This window comes from Megalops cyprinoides, chromosome 23 (genome assembly GCF_013368585.1).
Source record: "Megalops cyprinoides isolate fMegCyp1 chromosome 23, fMegCyp1.pri, whole genome shotgun sequence".
Classification (NCBI taxonomy): domain Eukaryota; kingdom Metazoa; phylum Chordata; class Actinopteri; order Elopiformes; family Megalopidae; genus Megalops; species Megalops cyprinoides.
The window spans coordinates 22473450-22490800 of NC_050605.1; the positions used below are offsets into that span (position 1 = coordinate 22473450).

At 54.2% G+C, this 17351-nt stretch overlaps 1 protein-coding gene across 1 annotated transcript in view; it reads left to right on the top strand.

The window, feature by feature from the left end:
• ptpn12 (protein tyrosine phosphatase non-receptor type 12) overlaps positions 1–17351 on the top strand; it is a 40130-nt gene that overhangs the window by 9751 nt on the left and 13028 nt on the right. Inside the window, exons 2-11 of the mRNA XM_036517512.1 lie at positions 9014–9122; positions 9859–9935; positions 10699–10794; positions 11709–11747; positions 11931–12002; positions 12877–12936; positions 13043–13185; positions 14426–14492; positions 16112–16189; positions 16784–16882. Coding sequence (XP_036373405.1) covers positions 9014–9122; positions 9859–9935; positions 10699–10794; positions 11709–11747; positions 11931–12002; positions 12877–12936; positions 13043–13185; positions 14426–14492; positions 16112–16189; positions 16784–16882 — 840 coding nt within the window. The remainder of the gene's footprint in view (positions 1–9013; positions 9123–9858; positions 9936–10698; positions 10795–11708; positions 11748–11930; positions 12003–12876; positions 12937–13042; positions 13186–14425; positions 14493–16111; positions 16190–16783; positions 16883–17351) is intronic.

Genomic DNA, 17351 nt, shown 5'->3' on the forward strand with positions numbered 1-17351 from the left:
GTGTGTGTGTGTGTGTGTGTGTGTGTGTGTGTGTGTGTGTGCGTATGCGTATGCGTGTGCGTGTGCGAGTTCCCACAGAGACAGAGCGAGGCTGTGTGGGACCCTGGGCACTCGCGGCCCCTGCCTGATCTCAGAGCCGCTTGTCCGGGCATACCGAGCCAGGCCTGCCCCTCTCTCTCTCCCTCTCCCCTGCCAGCACTTTCAGTTCACATTCTGCGCTGACGCTTTTTTTTCTTTCTAAATTTCCACTCTGAGGAGGTTTGGTTGGGTGCTTGACCTCACATCCTGTTGGAGGGAGGGAGAGAGAGAGAGGGAGAGAGAGGGAGGGGACCGCAGTGTGCAGGCCTCTCGGAGGACTGTCCGCCGCTCCTGACGAGGTCATTCCCCTGTCCTGGTGTTTGTGCCGCGCTCTCTCCAGCAGATCTCATGGGGAAATCAACACATTCCACAATTAATCTAATTGAGTTCTCCTCTGTCTTTCCCCCCGGTCCCTGAAAGCGAGTTCTCCTCTGTCTTTCCCCCGGTCCCTGAAAGCGAGTTCTCCTCTGCCTTTCCCCCGGTCCCTGAAAGCGAGTTCTCCTCTGTCTTTCCCCCGGTCCCTGAAAGCGAGTTCTCCTCTGCCTTTCTCCCGGTCCCTGAAAGTGCTCTCTCAGTGCTGAGACCGAGTGAGGGAGAGCTCTGGCAGGGCCTGAGGCCTGCTCCCCAGCACAGAGGAGCTGGTTCCAGCGCCCTGCTTCGGCCTGGCCGGGGGTTCCAGCCCGGACCCGCTCTCCAGTGCAGCCGGGCTGTTCCCTGTCTGGTTCTGCTGCAGTCTGAGGCCGTCCAGGTCTGCACAGAATCTCTGATCTGAACGTCATCCGGATGGGCTTACCCTTAAAGCCAAAGCCGTGGCAGTGTGTGCTTGTGCTTCAGACTCTGCTGGCCCAAGCAGCTGCGCCGTCGGCTTCGTTCAGCTGTCACTCTCCTCGTCTGTCAGATCGATCTGCCATGTGGATGGATCATTCCATTTACTGCGCACCCAGCGTGAGACGATCCGCACTCTGTGCAGATCAGAAGATGTATGCAGAATTAGGCAGAGCATGAGCGCTGTAATACTCTTGTTACCGTGGAGACCTGTGACTTGGCCCACGCCGAGAACGACCCAAACTCTGCTTTCCTATTTGCTGCCTTCCGTCAGAGCCGTGGCCGAGGAACAGAGTGCTCCTACACTGCGTTCATATACAGCGGGAGACGGGTCACAGTCACACGGGACACCGTTTTTACACACACACACACACACACACACACACACACACACACACACTCGCTCGTGTAGGGCGTAGCAGCTCCTCCTCGCTGCCTGCTCTTCCTGTGCGCAGGCTGGGAGCGGGAAGCTGTCTGCTGTAGCGCACGCTGCCGCCCTCACAGGCACACGCAGGGGCAGCCCGGGGTCCTTGGCTCCCTCACACTGCTCCACGGCAGATGCTTTCCTGTCCTCGTTCACACTCGGCCGTCACACCGCTGCCAGTGGCACGTCTCTCCTGCAGTCTGTCTGCAGACGTGCAGCTCGGTCGACGTGCCCGCTTCCTCCGGCTAAGGCTAAGGCTGAGCCCACCTGTCTCTGTGTGTAGCACAGGCTAAGGCAGAGGGCTGGTAGCGATGGCCGCGCCGTTGGGCTCTGAGCATGAGGCTGAAAGTGATCTGCCAGTCTAACGGTGAGCAAACAAACAGTTTTCTGAGAAACAGGAGCTCTCCCTGAGCCCTGACCTCTCGCCCCTCTGTGAGTGTGTGGATGTTCCTTGACTCTCAGCCCACCTGTCTCTGTGTGTATGTGTGTGTGTGTGTGTGTGTGTGTGTGTGTCACTAACGTCACCAAGGGAATGTTGGAGTGCGGCTGCACCGCGCGTAGAGTTCATTTCTTATCTTTCAGGGGACTGAGCTGGAATGTGTGTGTGAGTGTGTGTACGCGTGCGTGTAGGTGTGTACACGTGCGTGTCCGTGTTTGCATGTGATCAGCTCTGCTGTAAGGTGTCACTGACAGACGGTCCGCAGGGTGGGGTGAGCTGCAGGAAGTAGGCAGCGGTGGTGGCGGTGGTTTGGGGGAGCTGTCTGAGCGGCCGGTCACGCTGTGCGCCCCAGGTGTTTCCTGCGGCCGGGCCGAGAGCATGCTGCACTGCACCCCCCTCCCCCTGCAGGTACTGCGGCCACAGGCTGGCCTCTGTGACTCAGACCTCACTGCCGTCACAGTGGAAAGCCTCCCTCTCCACAGCCAAAAAAACCCCCCTCAGCCCGTTCCTGTCAGGGGAAACGCTGACCCCCCAGCCTGCTCCAGAGCACTGCAGAGACCTCTCTCTCAGGTGCCCATTTCCCGCGCTGTGCCAGGCCAGGCCATACAAGGCCGTACCAGGCTGTGCCAGGCTGAGCTGTGCCCATCGATTAATTTGATTATTATTAAATTGTAAATGGACCTGGCTCCAAAGATCGTGTATTCGGACAGCCAACCCTGGGTTTTCCCCTGTGGAGTATGACCAACTCCATACACAATTATCTGCCCTCACACTCTCAAGCTGAAAAATCATTTTACCAATAACGTGTCTCACTTTCTGTAGGGTTCTTCATGGATATTGACAAGAAAAAAAACAGCTTCTTTTTTTTTTTGCTTCATTAATTTTTTTGTTAATGAGCAGGCGTTTGGATAATGATCGCCGTAATGGGTTAGCAGTCCCGCGGCGTGGCGGTGGAGCAGTCGGGGGGTTGTGGGGTTGGGTCCTGCTGTGCTCGTCTGGTGACTCACCCTGAGCTGTTACTTCCTGCTGCAGTCTCTCGGAGGGGAAGGGCGGAGCTCGGCGGGCACTGCGTGAGGTTTGAGCTGGAGCAGCGTAGCCAGACAGACGGGGGCTGTCGTAAAAGGGGTTTTCATGTCTTTTATTGTTTTTTATTATGAAAGCAAAGCTTTCCCCACAGGGCAGGATCCCTGAGAGACGCAGGGAGGGGAATTAAACTGCGTGGGGACGGTGTCTGTCGGGGGGCGGGGTGTCTGCCGGGAGGCGGGGTGTCTGCCGGGAGGCGGGGTGTCTGCCGGGAGGCGGGGTGTCTGCCGGGGGCGGGGTGTCTGTCGGGGGGCGGGGTCTCTGCCGTGGACGGGGTCTCTCCTGGGCGGTGTCTCTGCCGGGGACGGGGTCTCTCTCTGGGCCAGCCCGCGGGCAGCGTGTAATCGGAGATTTCCTTGCTGTGTCTTCAGTGCTGATAGGGTGATTAACGGCGCTCATCACTGAGCCGCGGTACGGCATGCCAAACGGCACCACGCCCAACCAGGTCTTCACTTCACTGGCGGGGGGGGGGGATCGAGGGGAGAGGGGAGAGGGGGGGTCGGGCTCCACTCCAGCTGGGGTGGCTGCCAGGTGCATATAAATCAGAGCGATGAGTCGGCGTGTCCCCTCCTCCGCAGGGTGACCCCCCCTTGGGCTTTTACCTGGCTCACGGGCTGAGGTGTCCGGTCACCCCTCTTCCGTTGCCAGGCCGAGTGGGACTCCGCTGGGTTTCCACGGCAGCGGTAATGCACGCTAACCTGGCTCCGCACAGAATAAGTGCTGTGATCTGGACGGTACCTGAGCAAGAAATGAAGGATTAGGACGTGGTCACACTGGTCTCTTTGTGCATTAATACTGCGGCTGAATGGCCAGTTACTCTTCAGATCGTCTGCCTCCTTCAGACAGCATCTGTGCCACAGCTGACACAGGTCGGCAGTTTGCTATCCTTGCTGGTCCCAGGCCAGCGCCACACTGGTCAAGGGTCAGAGTGTCGTGGCCGGGTTTGGCTTGGCCCGGCGCTGAGGGCCTGCCGCAGAGCCATTGGATGCTCTCCGTGTCACAGGGATGTCCCCGCTCTTTCCCAATGTTTCCCAAGGCTCTTTCCCGATCAGAGTGCGAGAACGGGCTCTGCTAACTCAAACACCGGGAACTTTTCTCCACCTTTTTTTATTTAAAGCAACTTGAGTTTTCTTCAAACTTTTCAGCTTTTATTAACGCTGTTAAAACGTTAAACATTGTTCACGAACTTCCCCCCCGGCTGGGTGCAGCATAGAATGGTTGGAATGTGTGTACGCCTACACACACATGCTTACACACACACACACACACACACACACAGAGGCTGTGCTGACCTGCATTAACCAGCTGTTATCAGACACAGGAGTGTAGAGACAGTCAGGCGGTGAATTCCTCCTCCTCTCCTTCTCAGATCTCCTGCTTTAGCTCGGCCTTCCTCCTCTGGCAGCTCTTCCTCTCTCAGAACCATTACCTGAAGAACAGACCAGCATGAAATAAAATACAACGGAAAAGAAATCATAAAGCTGCCCTTGTTAGAGGCCCAGAAACGAGAGTCCCTTGGCTAATTTGTTTTGCTGGACGTTAGCACAGTGGTAAAGTAATTGTGGGTGAAATGGTCTTCAGGGATGAAAGCTGAGTCTGTCCCTGGCTACAGTTTGCCAAGCCTCTTACAGCAACACTGAACATGTTCTTTGGCTTAGACATCAAATTATAAATTTTATCCTGTTGTGTAGCCTCAGATTTAAGCTGTGATAGTTTGTCATTTATAACACGTAGGCTGCTTTCCAGCCCAGGTCTCTCTGGTGAAGAGATTCTCAGTGGGACTTCCTGATTGAATAAAGGTTAAAAAAACATGCAAATAACTGTTACTAGAAATTTATTTTTGTATATGCTAATATAGGTAATTGCCAGTGTGTAGTAAGTTCCAAAATACAATGTACAAATGAAATAACTTCCTTTTGCAAGTAACTTCATGTTTATTAAGTACAGTTTTGCATATTGCACTAAGAAATCAATGTTTCTGTGAGTGGTCACCTGAGTAATGATTTGGAAATTGCCACTGTTGTGCCAGTGCTCTGGCCTGTCTGTGATTGGGTAGGGCAGGCTGACGGCCCGCCTTCCGCGGTGAGAAACTCTGAGCTCTGCAATAGCGCTGCCGGGTCTGTGCGGAGCGTCCGGTGACGGCCCCGCCCCCGTGTCAGCTGTGCCCTGGAGCCCCCCCCCACCCCGCGTGTGACGAACAGGGGACAGATTGAGGAGCAGGGAGCAGGCCTCTCTCCCTCATTACCCCGCCTGGTTGAGCCCTTCTGCCAGTGTGGGCGTCTCCCTGCAGCCTCCTGCGGACTGTGGGCGCCCCCTTACCCCCCCCGGCCCTGCCGCGGTCTCGGGGTCCCACAGGGGTGGGGGGGGGTACATGCGACCCTGCCAGTGTCCCATTTCCGCTTGAGTGATCCTCGTTTTGCCCTCGGTGATGTTTCGTTCGGCTGTGTCCTGTGAGTGGTGTGTGTTGTTGGCTGTGTTCTGGTGGTGGTGTGTGTTGGGGTGCTCACACGGGCCTGTTGTATGGGGTGTAATCTCTGTCCTCTCAGTTCGTCTGTGTGACATGGTGCTGTGAGGTGGGGCTTGTCGTGTTGGAGGGTGACCTATTTAGGGGAGTGCTTGTGTGTGTGTGAGTGTGTGTGTGTGTGGTCCCACTTGTGAGGTGACCCTGAGGGCGTTGCCGCCACCAGCAGCAGGCCCCCGCATCCTGGCCACCCCGCAGTTTCCATGGAAACGGCGCACAGCACGGCTGAAGGCCCATGCTACGCGGTGCTGACAGGCTTCCTTTAATTATTCAGGAAAAGGGAAAACTCCAGCGCGTACTTTAGTCACTTACACACTGAAAGTAGGTTAGGCTGCTGCGTGCCACAGCAGAGATCACACAAACATTTCCCTCTGCCAGAGCTCTGCCTCCATCCCTCTCTCTCGCGACCTCCCTGTCTCTCTCCCTCTTTCTCTGTACCTCTCTGTACCTCCCTGTCTCTCTCCCTCTTTCTCTGTACCTCCCTGACTCTTTCCCTTTCTCTTGTCTGTTTTGCTCTCTCTCTCTGTCTCTCCTTCCCTCTCTGTAATCCCGCAGGACTGGGCACTGCTGTGCTTCATAGGAGAGAGTGAGATGTGTCCTGTGCTTTGGATTACTGATGGGTCCTGCCCTCTCCAGCATACACATGCTGCATGGCGGATTACAGCCGCCGTTTAGCCCAGTAAAAACGAATAGCAAGCGCCCAGCCTCACGGCGCGAGGCAGGACCGTCAGAACAGCGCAGTGTAAACTCTTTTTCGAAACGGAGCCTGTAGACCTCGGAGCATACCCTCAGCACGGAAAGAGCATCAGAAGCACGCAGCTTGTGGAAAGTGCATAAGTTCAGTGTTTCTATTCTGGTTTGTTTGGATTCGGGTGCTCGAGCTCCCTCGGGTTCTCTGCCTGGTGTGAGTCCAGGGACACTGCGCTGTTTTCATTAGCGCTGGGGTCGCAGAGGTCTGTCACTCCCCCCACCCCTGCCCCTGCCCCCCCCCGGAGCAGAGAAACAGTCCGTCTGAGGTGCTCTGAGGTTGGAGGCTCTGCCGGGAACCACCGAAACTTCCTCAGCTGCACCTCCATGGCTTTTCCACAGTATATACTCCGGCCCCAGCCCTGTCTGACTACTGTTTCAGACTCTGCATGTGAGAGTTTGGTGAAGTGAGCCAGGTTTCGGGACGGTAGCGTCTGTGTGGGGGTGGCCGCCAGGCTGTGCTCTGAGGTTGCCAAGTGGGCGGGAGCGAAAGCAAATTTCACAGCCCCCCAGTTCACAAGAAATCCGGGGGGTTTTCCTTCCTGTGGGCGGACCTTGGCAGGGTTGGGGGGTGGGGGCAGACGCCCAGGACGCCAGTGTGATCGTAGTGTCACTCTCCGGTTCTGTCACGCATGGGCGCTGGCTGGAGGAAGTGTCACAGACTGCCTGCGTCGCGCTCACAGGAAGCGGTGCCCGGCCGGCCCCCCTCACACTCTCACCCGCACGGAGCTTCCCGTACGGCTGCAGGGAGGGGCGGGGGGGGGGGGGGGGGGGGGGGGGGGCGGTCCGCTGCGCATTCTCTCGCTTCTCCCAGCCGTGCCCCCCACCCTCCCCGGCCAGCCCTCACAGCGTTTCGGCTCTCTGGCCGGGAGAACGCAGCGCACGGCTCTGCTAAAAGCGTGTTCCTCTGCCGAGAATGAGGACAGATAAAAGAATCCATTTACTGACTCGCCCAGAGCCCCTTAAAAGCCCTGGCCCTCGGTGCCTCCTGCCTCTCCTGCCTCTCCCGCCTCTCCCGACTCTCCTGCCTCTCCCTGCCTCGCCCCCTGGGCAGAGAGCACTCTCCTGTCTCCCTCTGATTGCCCTCCCTTTGTCTCCATCCTCTCTGGCTCCGCCATTGTATTCGAACCTCACGCGCCCGCGGAGACGCCGCTCAGAGTGACGTTCCTCGTGAAAAGGAGCAGTTTTTTACCATGGAGCGAAATGCGCTGGAACTCTGTCGGCAGGATAATTTAGGCAACGTGGTCAGACTCCGGGCTTATTTTACAGTCTAATAGACATGTTGAAATAACTGACGGGGCTCGTTTGAAATTTAATATTGTATGACTCTGGATTTTTGCCTCCCCCCAAAAAAATGTGATTTTCACAAGCCAGCTGCCGTAAGGGTGACGTGTGTTCCTACCAGCAGGAAATACTCGACAGCGGCGAGAGCCAGGCCTCACGGGCACTCTGGTGTTCGCCTGCAGACCGTTTCATATGCTTGTTTATTTTCATGCCGTTGCAGAAACGAAAACTCACGCGGAAAAACACGCCGGGAGGCAGCAGAACAGTGGTGGTATTGTTGTTAGTAGTAGCATTATTCATAGGTTTTTCACAGGGTTCTTCGAACCCGCTCTCCGGGTTGTGTTGGGGTTATGTTGGGCCTCCGTTGGGGTTATGTTGGGCCTCCGTTGGGGTTATGTTGGGCCTGCATTGGGGCTGTGTTGGGGCTGTGTTGGGGCAGACAGGACACAGGTTAGCAGCACAGTTCCTGTGAATGTATTCATGTTCTCATCCTCACCCGTTGCTGTGGTCCAGTTGTCAGGGTGTCAGCACTGGGGGTGAAACAGCAGCTCTGTGCTCCCCAGAGGTAACTTGGTACTACCTCGGAAGCTGACACATCTTTTCGGTATGGAGTGATGAGGCTAGTCATTGGTCGGTCTGAGAGGCAGCACGATGAGCGCGAGGCTGGTGGACCTGGAGCCGAGCCAGGACTGCGGGGGTCACAATACGCTAATAAACAGCTTGCGTTTAAGGCAGCGGGATTTCTCCTCTGAGGGGAGGAGCTGAACAGGAGCTGGGAGTGCAGAAACCAGATCACCCACACGCTTCTCAGTTTGAGTAAAACATTTTAAAGAGAAATTCCGTGGAGACGGGTCCAACATTGAGGCTGTGGAGGCAACGCAGCCTGTTTGAGTTTGGGTTTTATCCTGGGTTTTAGGATAATGTGGAGTTTGAGTTACAGTCTTCTACTGTTCGTGTGAAGTATTTAATATGGTTTAACAATGACTGAGGGGGGATTCACTTAAATTCCCTGGGAATCCATTTTTGGAAGAGAAGCAGAGATAAAATGCAATCGTAAACATTTTGAGTAAAATGAGGCCTTAATTACTCTTTGGAATGTGTGCTTTTCAGCAACTGATGTGCTAAAATAGGATCTCATTACACTGAGCGCCTTCGCTGGAGTTCTGGCCCCTGAGATTCAGATAGCAAACCTCAGTGCTGCAGTAATTAAGTCTGAAGAGAAGGCCTCAGTGCGGAGCTAAGAAAGAGGTCTCAGGAGGGCCTAAATGCGGAGCTGAAGAAGGCCCCGCTGCGGAGCTCCGGGAGAGAGCCTCTCTGTGGAGCTCAGGGGAGAGGACCTCTCTGCGGGAGAGGGAGAGGGCCTCAGTATGGCTCTCAGCAGTGCCTCTTTGCAAAGCAGACAGGATGGTTTTGCATGTGGAGCTGCCATCGAGGGGAATGGTGGCTTGTGGGAGGCCATTCCTCCAGCCAGCGATGCAGCCTGGATCACATTAATGACCCGCCTGTTTCACTGTGCCATTGATCGCCTGTTAAACTGCAGCCTTCCCTCTCAGCCTGTAATGGCAAAACACTCATTCCTTTTCCCCTGTTCTCTCTCTCTTTCACCCCGCAGAGATTACGAAGACTATCGACCAAGTACAGGACAGAAAAAATCTATCCCACGAATGTTGGCGAGAAAGAAGAGAATGTGAAAAAGAATAGATATAAAGACATACTGCCATGTGAGTAGTGTCCTGGGGGCTGTGCGGGTGGGGGGTTGAAGCTGTAGCCTCTTAGAGAGGCAGGCAGGCAGTGATATTACTGGAATGAATCAGATTAATGACAGTTCTGCAGCTGCGGGCTCTCTCTGTGTCTGAGTGCTGTAAGATTAACGCTAACCCCAGCACAGAGCTCTACCTCCTGGCTCTCACGTGTTCATGGGACAAGATTGCAGCCACAATCATCTGATTCAGTACACCTTCCTACTCATCATAATACAAAAAGTATTATTATGTATTTATGGAGAGAATAAAGGAATAAAGTGCCATCATTGCAGTGTCAGTTTCTGGCCTCCCTGTCTGTAATCATGTCTCTCTCTGGGCTCCCTGTCTCTCCCTGGTTTCCCTGTCTCTCTCTGGGCTCCCTGTCTCTCCCTGGTTTCCCTGTCTCTCTCTGGGCTCCCTGTCTCTCCCTGGTTTCCCTGTCTCTCTCTGGGCTCCCTGTCTCTCTCTGGGCTCCCTGTCTCTCCCTGGTTTCCCTGTCTCTCTCTGGCCTCCCTGTCTCTCTCTGGCCTCCCTGTCTCTCTCTGGGCTCCCTGTCTCTCCCTGGTTTCCCTGTCTCTCTCTGGCCTCCCTGTCTCTCTCTGGCCTCCCTGTCTCTCTCTGGGCTCCCTGTCTCTCTCTGGCCTCCCTGTCTCTCTCTGGCCTCCCTTTTTCTGGTTTCCCTGTCTCTAATCGTGTGTCTGTCTCTCCCCCACAGTTGATCACAGCAGGGTAAAAGTGACGTTAAAAACCTCCAATCAGGACACAGACTACATCAATGCAAATTTCATCAAGGTAGGTCACCCAGAGCCCTGCGCTTTGCCGTAGTGTTGAGGTGTTGGACTTCCTGTCGTGTGTGTATGCGCGTGTGTGTATGCGCGTGTGTGTATGCGCGTGTGTGTATGCGCGTGTGTGTATGCGCGTGTGTGTGTGTGTGTGTGTGTGTGTGTGTGTGTGTGTGTGTGTGGAGGAGCCTGTGTCACTGACAGCTTTGCAGGCTGGACTGTCTCGGCCTGAATGGGCGAGCGGAAGGGGTATTTTTAGTGTAAAACAGATGACTCTGTTTTGAAGCCATGGCAACACACAGTCTCACAAACGACGGAGTCGGTTGAAGCCGAGGTCCACAGCACCAGATAGAAAGCTCTGCTCGAGTCGCCCAGTGAGATCGAAGTTGACCAGTTACACACAGAGCTCCCTGCAGGTCCGAGAGGGAGTCAGTTTCTCAGCTGAGAGTTGAGAGCTGTGTGAAAATGTTTCTCTGTCATACCACCATCACACCACACCACAGTCGGCAGGGGTGTTGTCAGGCGTGTCTAATTTAGCAAGAGCAAACCTCAGCCGTGCCCACTCTGTTGCATTACCACACCCCATCTGAAGCAGAGCCACACCCGCTGATGCCCTGTCAGGGGTCGTATGGCCTCAGTTTTCACGCAGGTGCTTCAGGCAGATAAAGAGCGGAGGGCCTCGGCTCTGGGGAGGGCAGGAGAGGGCCGTGCTGTAGTGAAGAGTGGGGTTTACATGGTTTTTACTGGTGTGTTTGCCGCTCTGTGACCTGCAGGGAGTCGACGGGCCTGAGGCCTACATCGCCACGCAAGGCCCCCTGCCCAACACTGTCATCGACTTCTGGAGGATGAACTGGGAGTACAACGTAGCGGTAAGCAACCCCAGCCGCCGCCGGGGGCGCCCGTCACTGAGGGGCACCAAGGGACTGTGTGTGTGTGTGCGTGTCTGTGTGCGTGTCTGTGTGCGTGTCTGTGTGCGTGTCTGTGTGCGTGTCTGTGTGTGTGTGTGTGTGTGTGTGTGTCTGTGTGTGTCTGTGTGTGTCTGTGTGTGTCTGTGTGCGTCTGTGTCTGTGAGTGTGCGTGAGTGTGTGTGCGTGCGCGTGTGCGTGCGCGTGTGCGTGCGCGCGCGTGTGTGTGTGCGCGTGTGTGTGCGTGTGTGCGCGCGCACATGATTTCATTTACCCAGGCTTGCATGTGTGTCTGTGTGCGTGTGCGTGTCTGTGTGTGTGCGTGCGTGCGTGTGTGTGTGTGTGTGTGTGTGTGTGTGCGTGTGCGTGTGCGTGTCTGTGTGCGTGCGTGCGTGCGTGCGTGCGTGTGTGTGTGTGCGTGTGTGCGCGTGCGCATGATTTCATTTACCCAGGCTTGCATGTGTGTTGTGTGTTCCTGTCTGTTGAGCTGAAGCAGGCGCTGATGTTGAGCTGGCTTCTGTCATCTCTCCATTACGGCCACAGCATTTGGATGTGTTTGTTTTTCTTCACCCTTAATCTCCTCATTTGCCTTAAGTATGGCTTTCTTCTCGCTATCTGTATGTGTATGTGTGTGTGTGTGTGTGTGTGTCTACAGTTACAGTCAGCTGTAGGTGCTGAGAATGCAATAAAACATTCCCCTGGAGGGCTGTGACCGTTCCTAGAGCCGGCTGTTTTCACAAAACTCGATGTGGTTGGATGAGCTGATAATTGAGAGTAGATGGGACTGTATCAGTAGCCACGCTGCCAGTGTAAGAGGTGATACTCTTATGAAAAGCCTGCTTCTGATCATTGCTGTTTCTCTCTCTCTGTTCTTTCAGGTCATTGTAATGGCGTGTCGAGAGTTTGAGATGGGAAGGGTGAGAGCTGCACCTTTATTTCTGTGAATGGAGCTGTTTCTCTCTCATAGTGCAGCTCTGAGGTGTGGATCTGATCCCCTGCGGCTGAGTGTTCTGACCGAGTGGGTCTGAACCCAGCTGCAGTGTCTCGGTCCACACAGCGCTGGTGTGTTATTCAGAAAGCGTCTCTCTGTCTCTTCACAGAAAAAATGTGAGCGGTACTTCCCCCTCTTTGGTGATGAGCCCTTAACTTTCGGACCGTTCAGGATCTCCTGTGTAAGTGCCAGCAGGGTGCGGGTTTACAGCTCATCTCCGCTTCACCGGCAGCACTCCCATTGGATGCTTCAGGATATAGCTGTGTAGTGATTGGTTGGTTAGAGATGCGTCGTAGATGTGGGGTTGCTGTGTGGTGCAGTGGTTAAGGGGCTCAGTCTGTAAGCCCGTGAGGTAGCAGTGTTCAGCATGTGAGGGTCTCATTCACCCGGTCAGCTGGGCTCTGTTTAAGAGCTAAAACCTTTCACCCAGGCTTTGAATAAAGAACCAAGGTGTGTGCTTTGTCAGTGGCCAATCAGCTGTCTCCCACGATGCCGCCTCAGAATATCTCAGTGCCTAAAGTTCAGAGGTTGATAAAATGCTTTATCATAGCAGATAAGGTGGGATTTTGTTTTCTGATTTTATACCTCACAAATGGCTTGTAGCTGTATTTAAGATGGACATCTTGAAATGCCTCTAGAGACTGACAGGTCTGGTTGCACCCTACACTGACATATTTTGAAACATTTTTGAAATATTTTGCATATTAATTCATTTTTATTCGCTTTGGTGATCTCATGCAAGTTGAGTTTGCTCTTATGTATTATGGTACCACTGGTATACACACTATGATTTATGTTAATGTTACTGTTATGGATCATGAGCCTTTATGCTGACCCTAGCATTTGCTCCTGAGGGAAATGTTTAGGCGTTATGTTTTGCTGCTGTTGTTATAGCACTGTGTGACTTCATGACTCTTCATTGTAATTTGATTGTGCTGTATGTATTTTTGTTGTTCCTGTGATGCTTGTTAAATGCTCAGTGCCATGTTAGCTCAGTAAATCACTTCGGGTAAGAGTATCTGCCTAATAAAATGCCATAATTTATCTGTTTTTAGGAATCTGAACAACCTAGAACTGACTATTTCATCAGGACTCTAAATGCGGAGTATCAGAATGTGAGTTCCTTCCTCTTTCCTTCCCTCAGCACCTGGTGCATCTCGTCTGTATTATGACCAGTGTGTCTGGGCAGCCAATCACCTCTCTGTGTCCCCCTGCCCACAGGAAACACGTAGGATAACGCAGTTTCATTACATTAACTGGCCCGACCACGACGTCCCCTCCTCCTTTGATTCCATCCTGGACATGATCGGCCTCATGAGGGAGTACCAGGAGCACGATGACGTTCCCATCTGTGTACACTGCAGGTAAACCTGTCTGTCTGTGTACACTGCAGGTAAACCTGTCTGTCTGCAGGTAAACCTGTCTGCCTGTGTACACTGCAGGTAAACCTGTCTGTCTGCAGGTAAACCTGTCTGCCTGTGTACACTGCAGGTAAACCTGTCTGTCTGCAGGTAAACCTGTCTGTCTGTGTACACTGCAGGTAAACCTGTCTGTCTGTGTACACTACAGGTAAACCTGTCAAACACAATCGCAGGTCTATCTGTATACACTGTTGGTAAATCTGGTAAATCAGAGACAGTTATGTGTCTGTCTGTAAATTGAAAGTAGATATGTTATAAATACCCTGTGTTTATTTACAGGCTGAAAGTAGTTCCCTAAGCAGTATGTGGATATTGCAGTTTGACTTCGGAGCACCACTTACACCACAGTGTGTTGGCCTCACACTGCGGTGTTGTGTAAATGTGTGTGTGTGTTTGGTAAACACACATTTCCTGTGTAACAGGAAGGAAGTGGGGCATCCAGTGTGTAAGGGCAGAAAGTGTGATCTGCCTGAGCAGAGCCACACACACACTCTGCAGCAGATGTGCGTTTCTCTGAGTGCGTCGGCTCAGAACGAGGCCCCGCTACGCAGCCAGACGTGCTGTGCCTTCAGGCAGCTGGCGGCGGGCACCGGTGGCTCGGCAGGAAGTGATGTCATGTCTGCATCCTGCAGGCCAGGGAGCTGCCGAGATGCCCGAGCCTTTAATCATCCTGATTCTGGGTCGCTTTGTGTCAGGAAGCACCTTAAAGCTCTCAAGCCTTGTGGTAGGGGAGCAATTAAAGCCACATGTGGATGGAGCTCCATCCCGTGTGAGAGTTTCAGGACTGCGTGCCGTAACAGGGACGTGGTGTGCCTCACCGTGGGAGAGGAGGAGGAGGAGGAGGAGGAGGAGGAGGAAGAGGGAGGATGTTTCCACAGGGGGATTCCTGGCCCTCTTTTGCGTTGTTCTGTCACTGTTCCTATGATTCATAGCACACTGTGAAATCACGGTCAAACATTCAGATTACTGTATCTCCAGGAGACGTTATCTCTAGTCATAGCAGTTTGGGAATATGGGTCTGCAGTGCTGTGTGTGTGGTATCTCTCGGTATGGTTCTCTGTGTTTGCAGTGCTGCGTGTGCGTGTGTGTGTGCGTGCGTGCGTGCGCGTGTGTGTGCGTGTGTGTGTGTGTATGTACGTGTACGCGCGCGCGCTGTGTCTCAGTATTCTCTCTGTATTCGCAGTGCTGGCTGTGGACGGACAGGGGCCATCTGTGCGATTGACTACACGTGGAACCTGCTGAAGGCCGGGGTGAGCTTCTCTCTGCGCTCTGTCTGTTCTCTCTGCCTTGCGGCCGGTGCACAGGAAGCGCTGCAGCGCAGGGCTCTCTGCTCCCGGAGCCTCTCGCCTGTCAGATGTGGTTTTCTTTTAAACAGAGAGGCGGGGCTGCAGCGGCGGCCTCCCCTCTCCACAACAATAATAACCGCAAACGCTGTCGCTGAGCAGGTATTTCCCAGAGTTCCCCTGTGCAGAGCGCTCGCGGCCCGGCCTGCGGTCTGCACGGGTCCTGCCGCTGTTTCTCACTGACACACTGAGCCGCCGTGTTACTCACTGACACACTGAGCCGCTGTGTTTCTCACTGACACACTGAGCCGCTGTGTTTCTCACTGACACACTGAGCCGCCGTGTTACTCACTGACACACTGATCTGCTGTGTTTCTCATTGACACACTGAGCCGCTGTGTTTCTCACTGACACACTGAGCCGCTGTGTTACTCACTGACACACTGATCTGCTGTGTTTCTCATTGACACACTGAGCCGCTGTGTTACTCACTGACACACTGAGCCGCTGTGTTTCTCACTGACACACTGAGCTGCTGTGTTTCTCACTGACACACTGAGCCGCTGTGTTTCTCACTGACACACTGAGCTGCTGTGTTTCTCACTGACACACTGAGCCGCCGTGTTACTCACTGACACACTGATCTGCTGTGTTTCTCATTGACACACTGAGCCGCTGTGTTTCTCACTGACACACTGAGCCGCTGTGTTACTCACTGACACACTGAGCCGCTGTGTTTCTCACTGACACACTGAGCCGCTGTGTTTCTCACTGACACACTGATCTGCTGTGTTTCTCACTGACACACTGAGCTGCTGTGTTTCTCACTGACACACTGAGCCGCCGTGTTACTCACTGACACACTGAGCTGCTGTGTTTCTCACTGACACACTGAGCTGCTGTGTTTCTCACTGACACACTGAGCCGCCGTGTTACTCACTGACACACTGAGCCGCTGTGTTTCTCACTGACACACTGAGCCGCGGTGTTTCTCACTGACACACTGAGCCGCCGTGTTACTCACTGACACACTGAGCCGCCGTGTTACTCACTGACACACTGAGCCGCTGTGTTTCTCACTGACACACTGAGCCGCGGTGTTTCTCACTGACACACTGAGCCGCCGTGTTACTCACTGACACACTGAGCCGCCGTGTTACTCACTGACACACTGAGCCGCTGTGTTTCTCACTGACACACTGAGCCGCTGTGTTACTCCCTGACACACTGAGCCGCTGTGTGTCTGTGCCCTGCAGGTGGAAGCTCGTATAGGAAGTGACAAAATTGATTTAAACTGGCCAGTCTTCAGAAAGACGAGAGGTTGCGCCAGTTCCGCCAGAACTGAATTCTTTTACCTGAATTCACTTGGCTTACAGAGAGCGCAGGCGGGAGGGTTAGGGGCGTAGCTGTGCAGCCGTGTGAGAATCACAGCTTCGCGCTCCGCTCGCCCGTCTCTCCCGTCGTGCGCTCGGGCGGGTACTTCCTGCCGAGCGTAGCCTGAGCTCGAGGCCCGTGACGGCCCTGCTGGGGGGGGCGGGGGGATGGCTGCTCTCCGTGTCACATGACCTGCTCCTCTCTCTCTGCAGAAGATCCCAGAGGACTTCAACGTGTTCCGGCTGATTCAGGAGATGAGGACGCAAAGGCACTCTGCCGTCCAGACCAAGGTACCGTCACACTCTGAGTGAAGGAGTGCAGAGGCCTGTGTGTGAGCTGTGCATTTTCTCCTGTGCAGACTGGCCTGTGTGTGTGCTGTGCATTTTCTCCTGCGCAGACTGGCCTGTGTGTGCGCTGTGCATTTTCTCCTGCGCAGACTGGCCTGTGTGTGTGCTGTGCATTTTCTCCTGCGCAGACTGGCCTGTGTGTGTGCTGTGCATTTTCTCCTGCGCAGAATGTGGAGCTTGTTTACATTCTTGAAGAGAAGTTCTGGCCATAAAACTTTCATACAGCCGAATATTGTTACCAGGGCAAATCGTTAGGTAAAGTTAGGGTGGGGCGGTTCTTCAGAAGGTAATGTTAGGACAGGTGATGTCATGATGAACTGGTGTGTTCTGTGTATCTCATCTCTCTGTCTGCGCTCTCTCTCCTTTCCTCCCCTCTCTCTCTCTCTCTCTCCCTCTCTCTCCCTCCCTCTCTCACCTTCTCTCCCTCCCTCTCTCCCGCTCTCTCGCCCCCTCTCGCCCTCTCTCTCTCTCTCTCCCCCTCTCCCCCTCTTTCTCTCTCTCTCTCTCTCTCTCTCTCTCTCTCTCTCTCTCTCTCAGGAGCAGTATGAGCTGGTGCACAGAGCCATTGCGCAGCTTTTTGAGAAGCAGCTGCAGCACCTGGAGAGCCCCACCAACTCCGAGATCACTGATAACATGGTGAGGGTCGCCCGTCACGCCCGGCCTGGAACAGCCCGTCAAAAAACACTACAGCAAACCGCACGTCAGAAGCAGGCCTTCGTTAGACAGATGGCGAAGTGTCGAGCCGTGGCAGGTTACAGAGCGCGTGTTTTTCTGAATGGAGCAGGAAGGCTTGTCCCTTTCTGGCTTCTCCCTGCCCTTTACCCTACATTCACCCTACGTCTGCGTGAGTGAGAGAACACGGAGCAGGTTTCAGATGGTAGCGGAGGTGTGAAAGCAGACAGGTGTTGCCCCTGTTCCCTGCTGCTCCGGCCTGGATCATGTGAGGACTGTTTTCTTTGCCTTGAGTGTGCGGTCAGATTGTGTGCGGGGAAAAAGACAGGATGTGCTCTGCTATGAGGAACAGGGAAAAGGACTTTACAAGTCAGGGAAAAAAGCCTGCTGCTGGCACGCCGCCAGCCGCTGAGGCCGACTTCCTGTTTGGGAA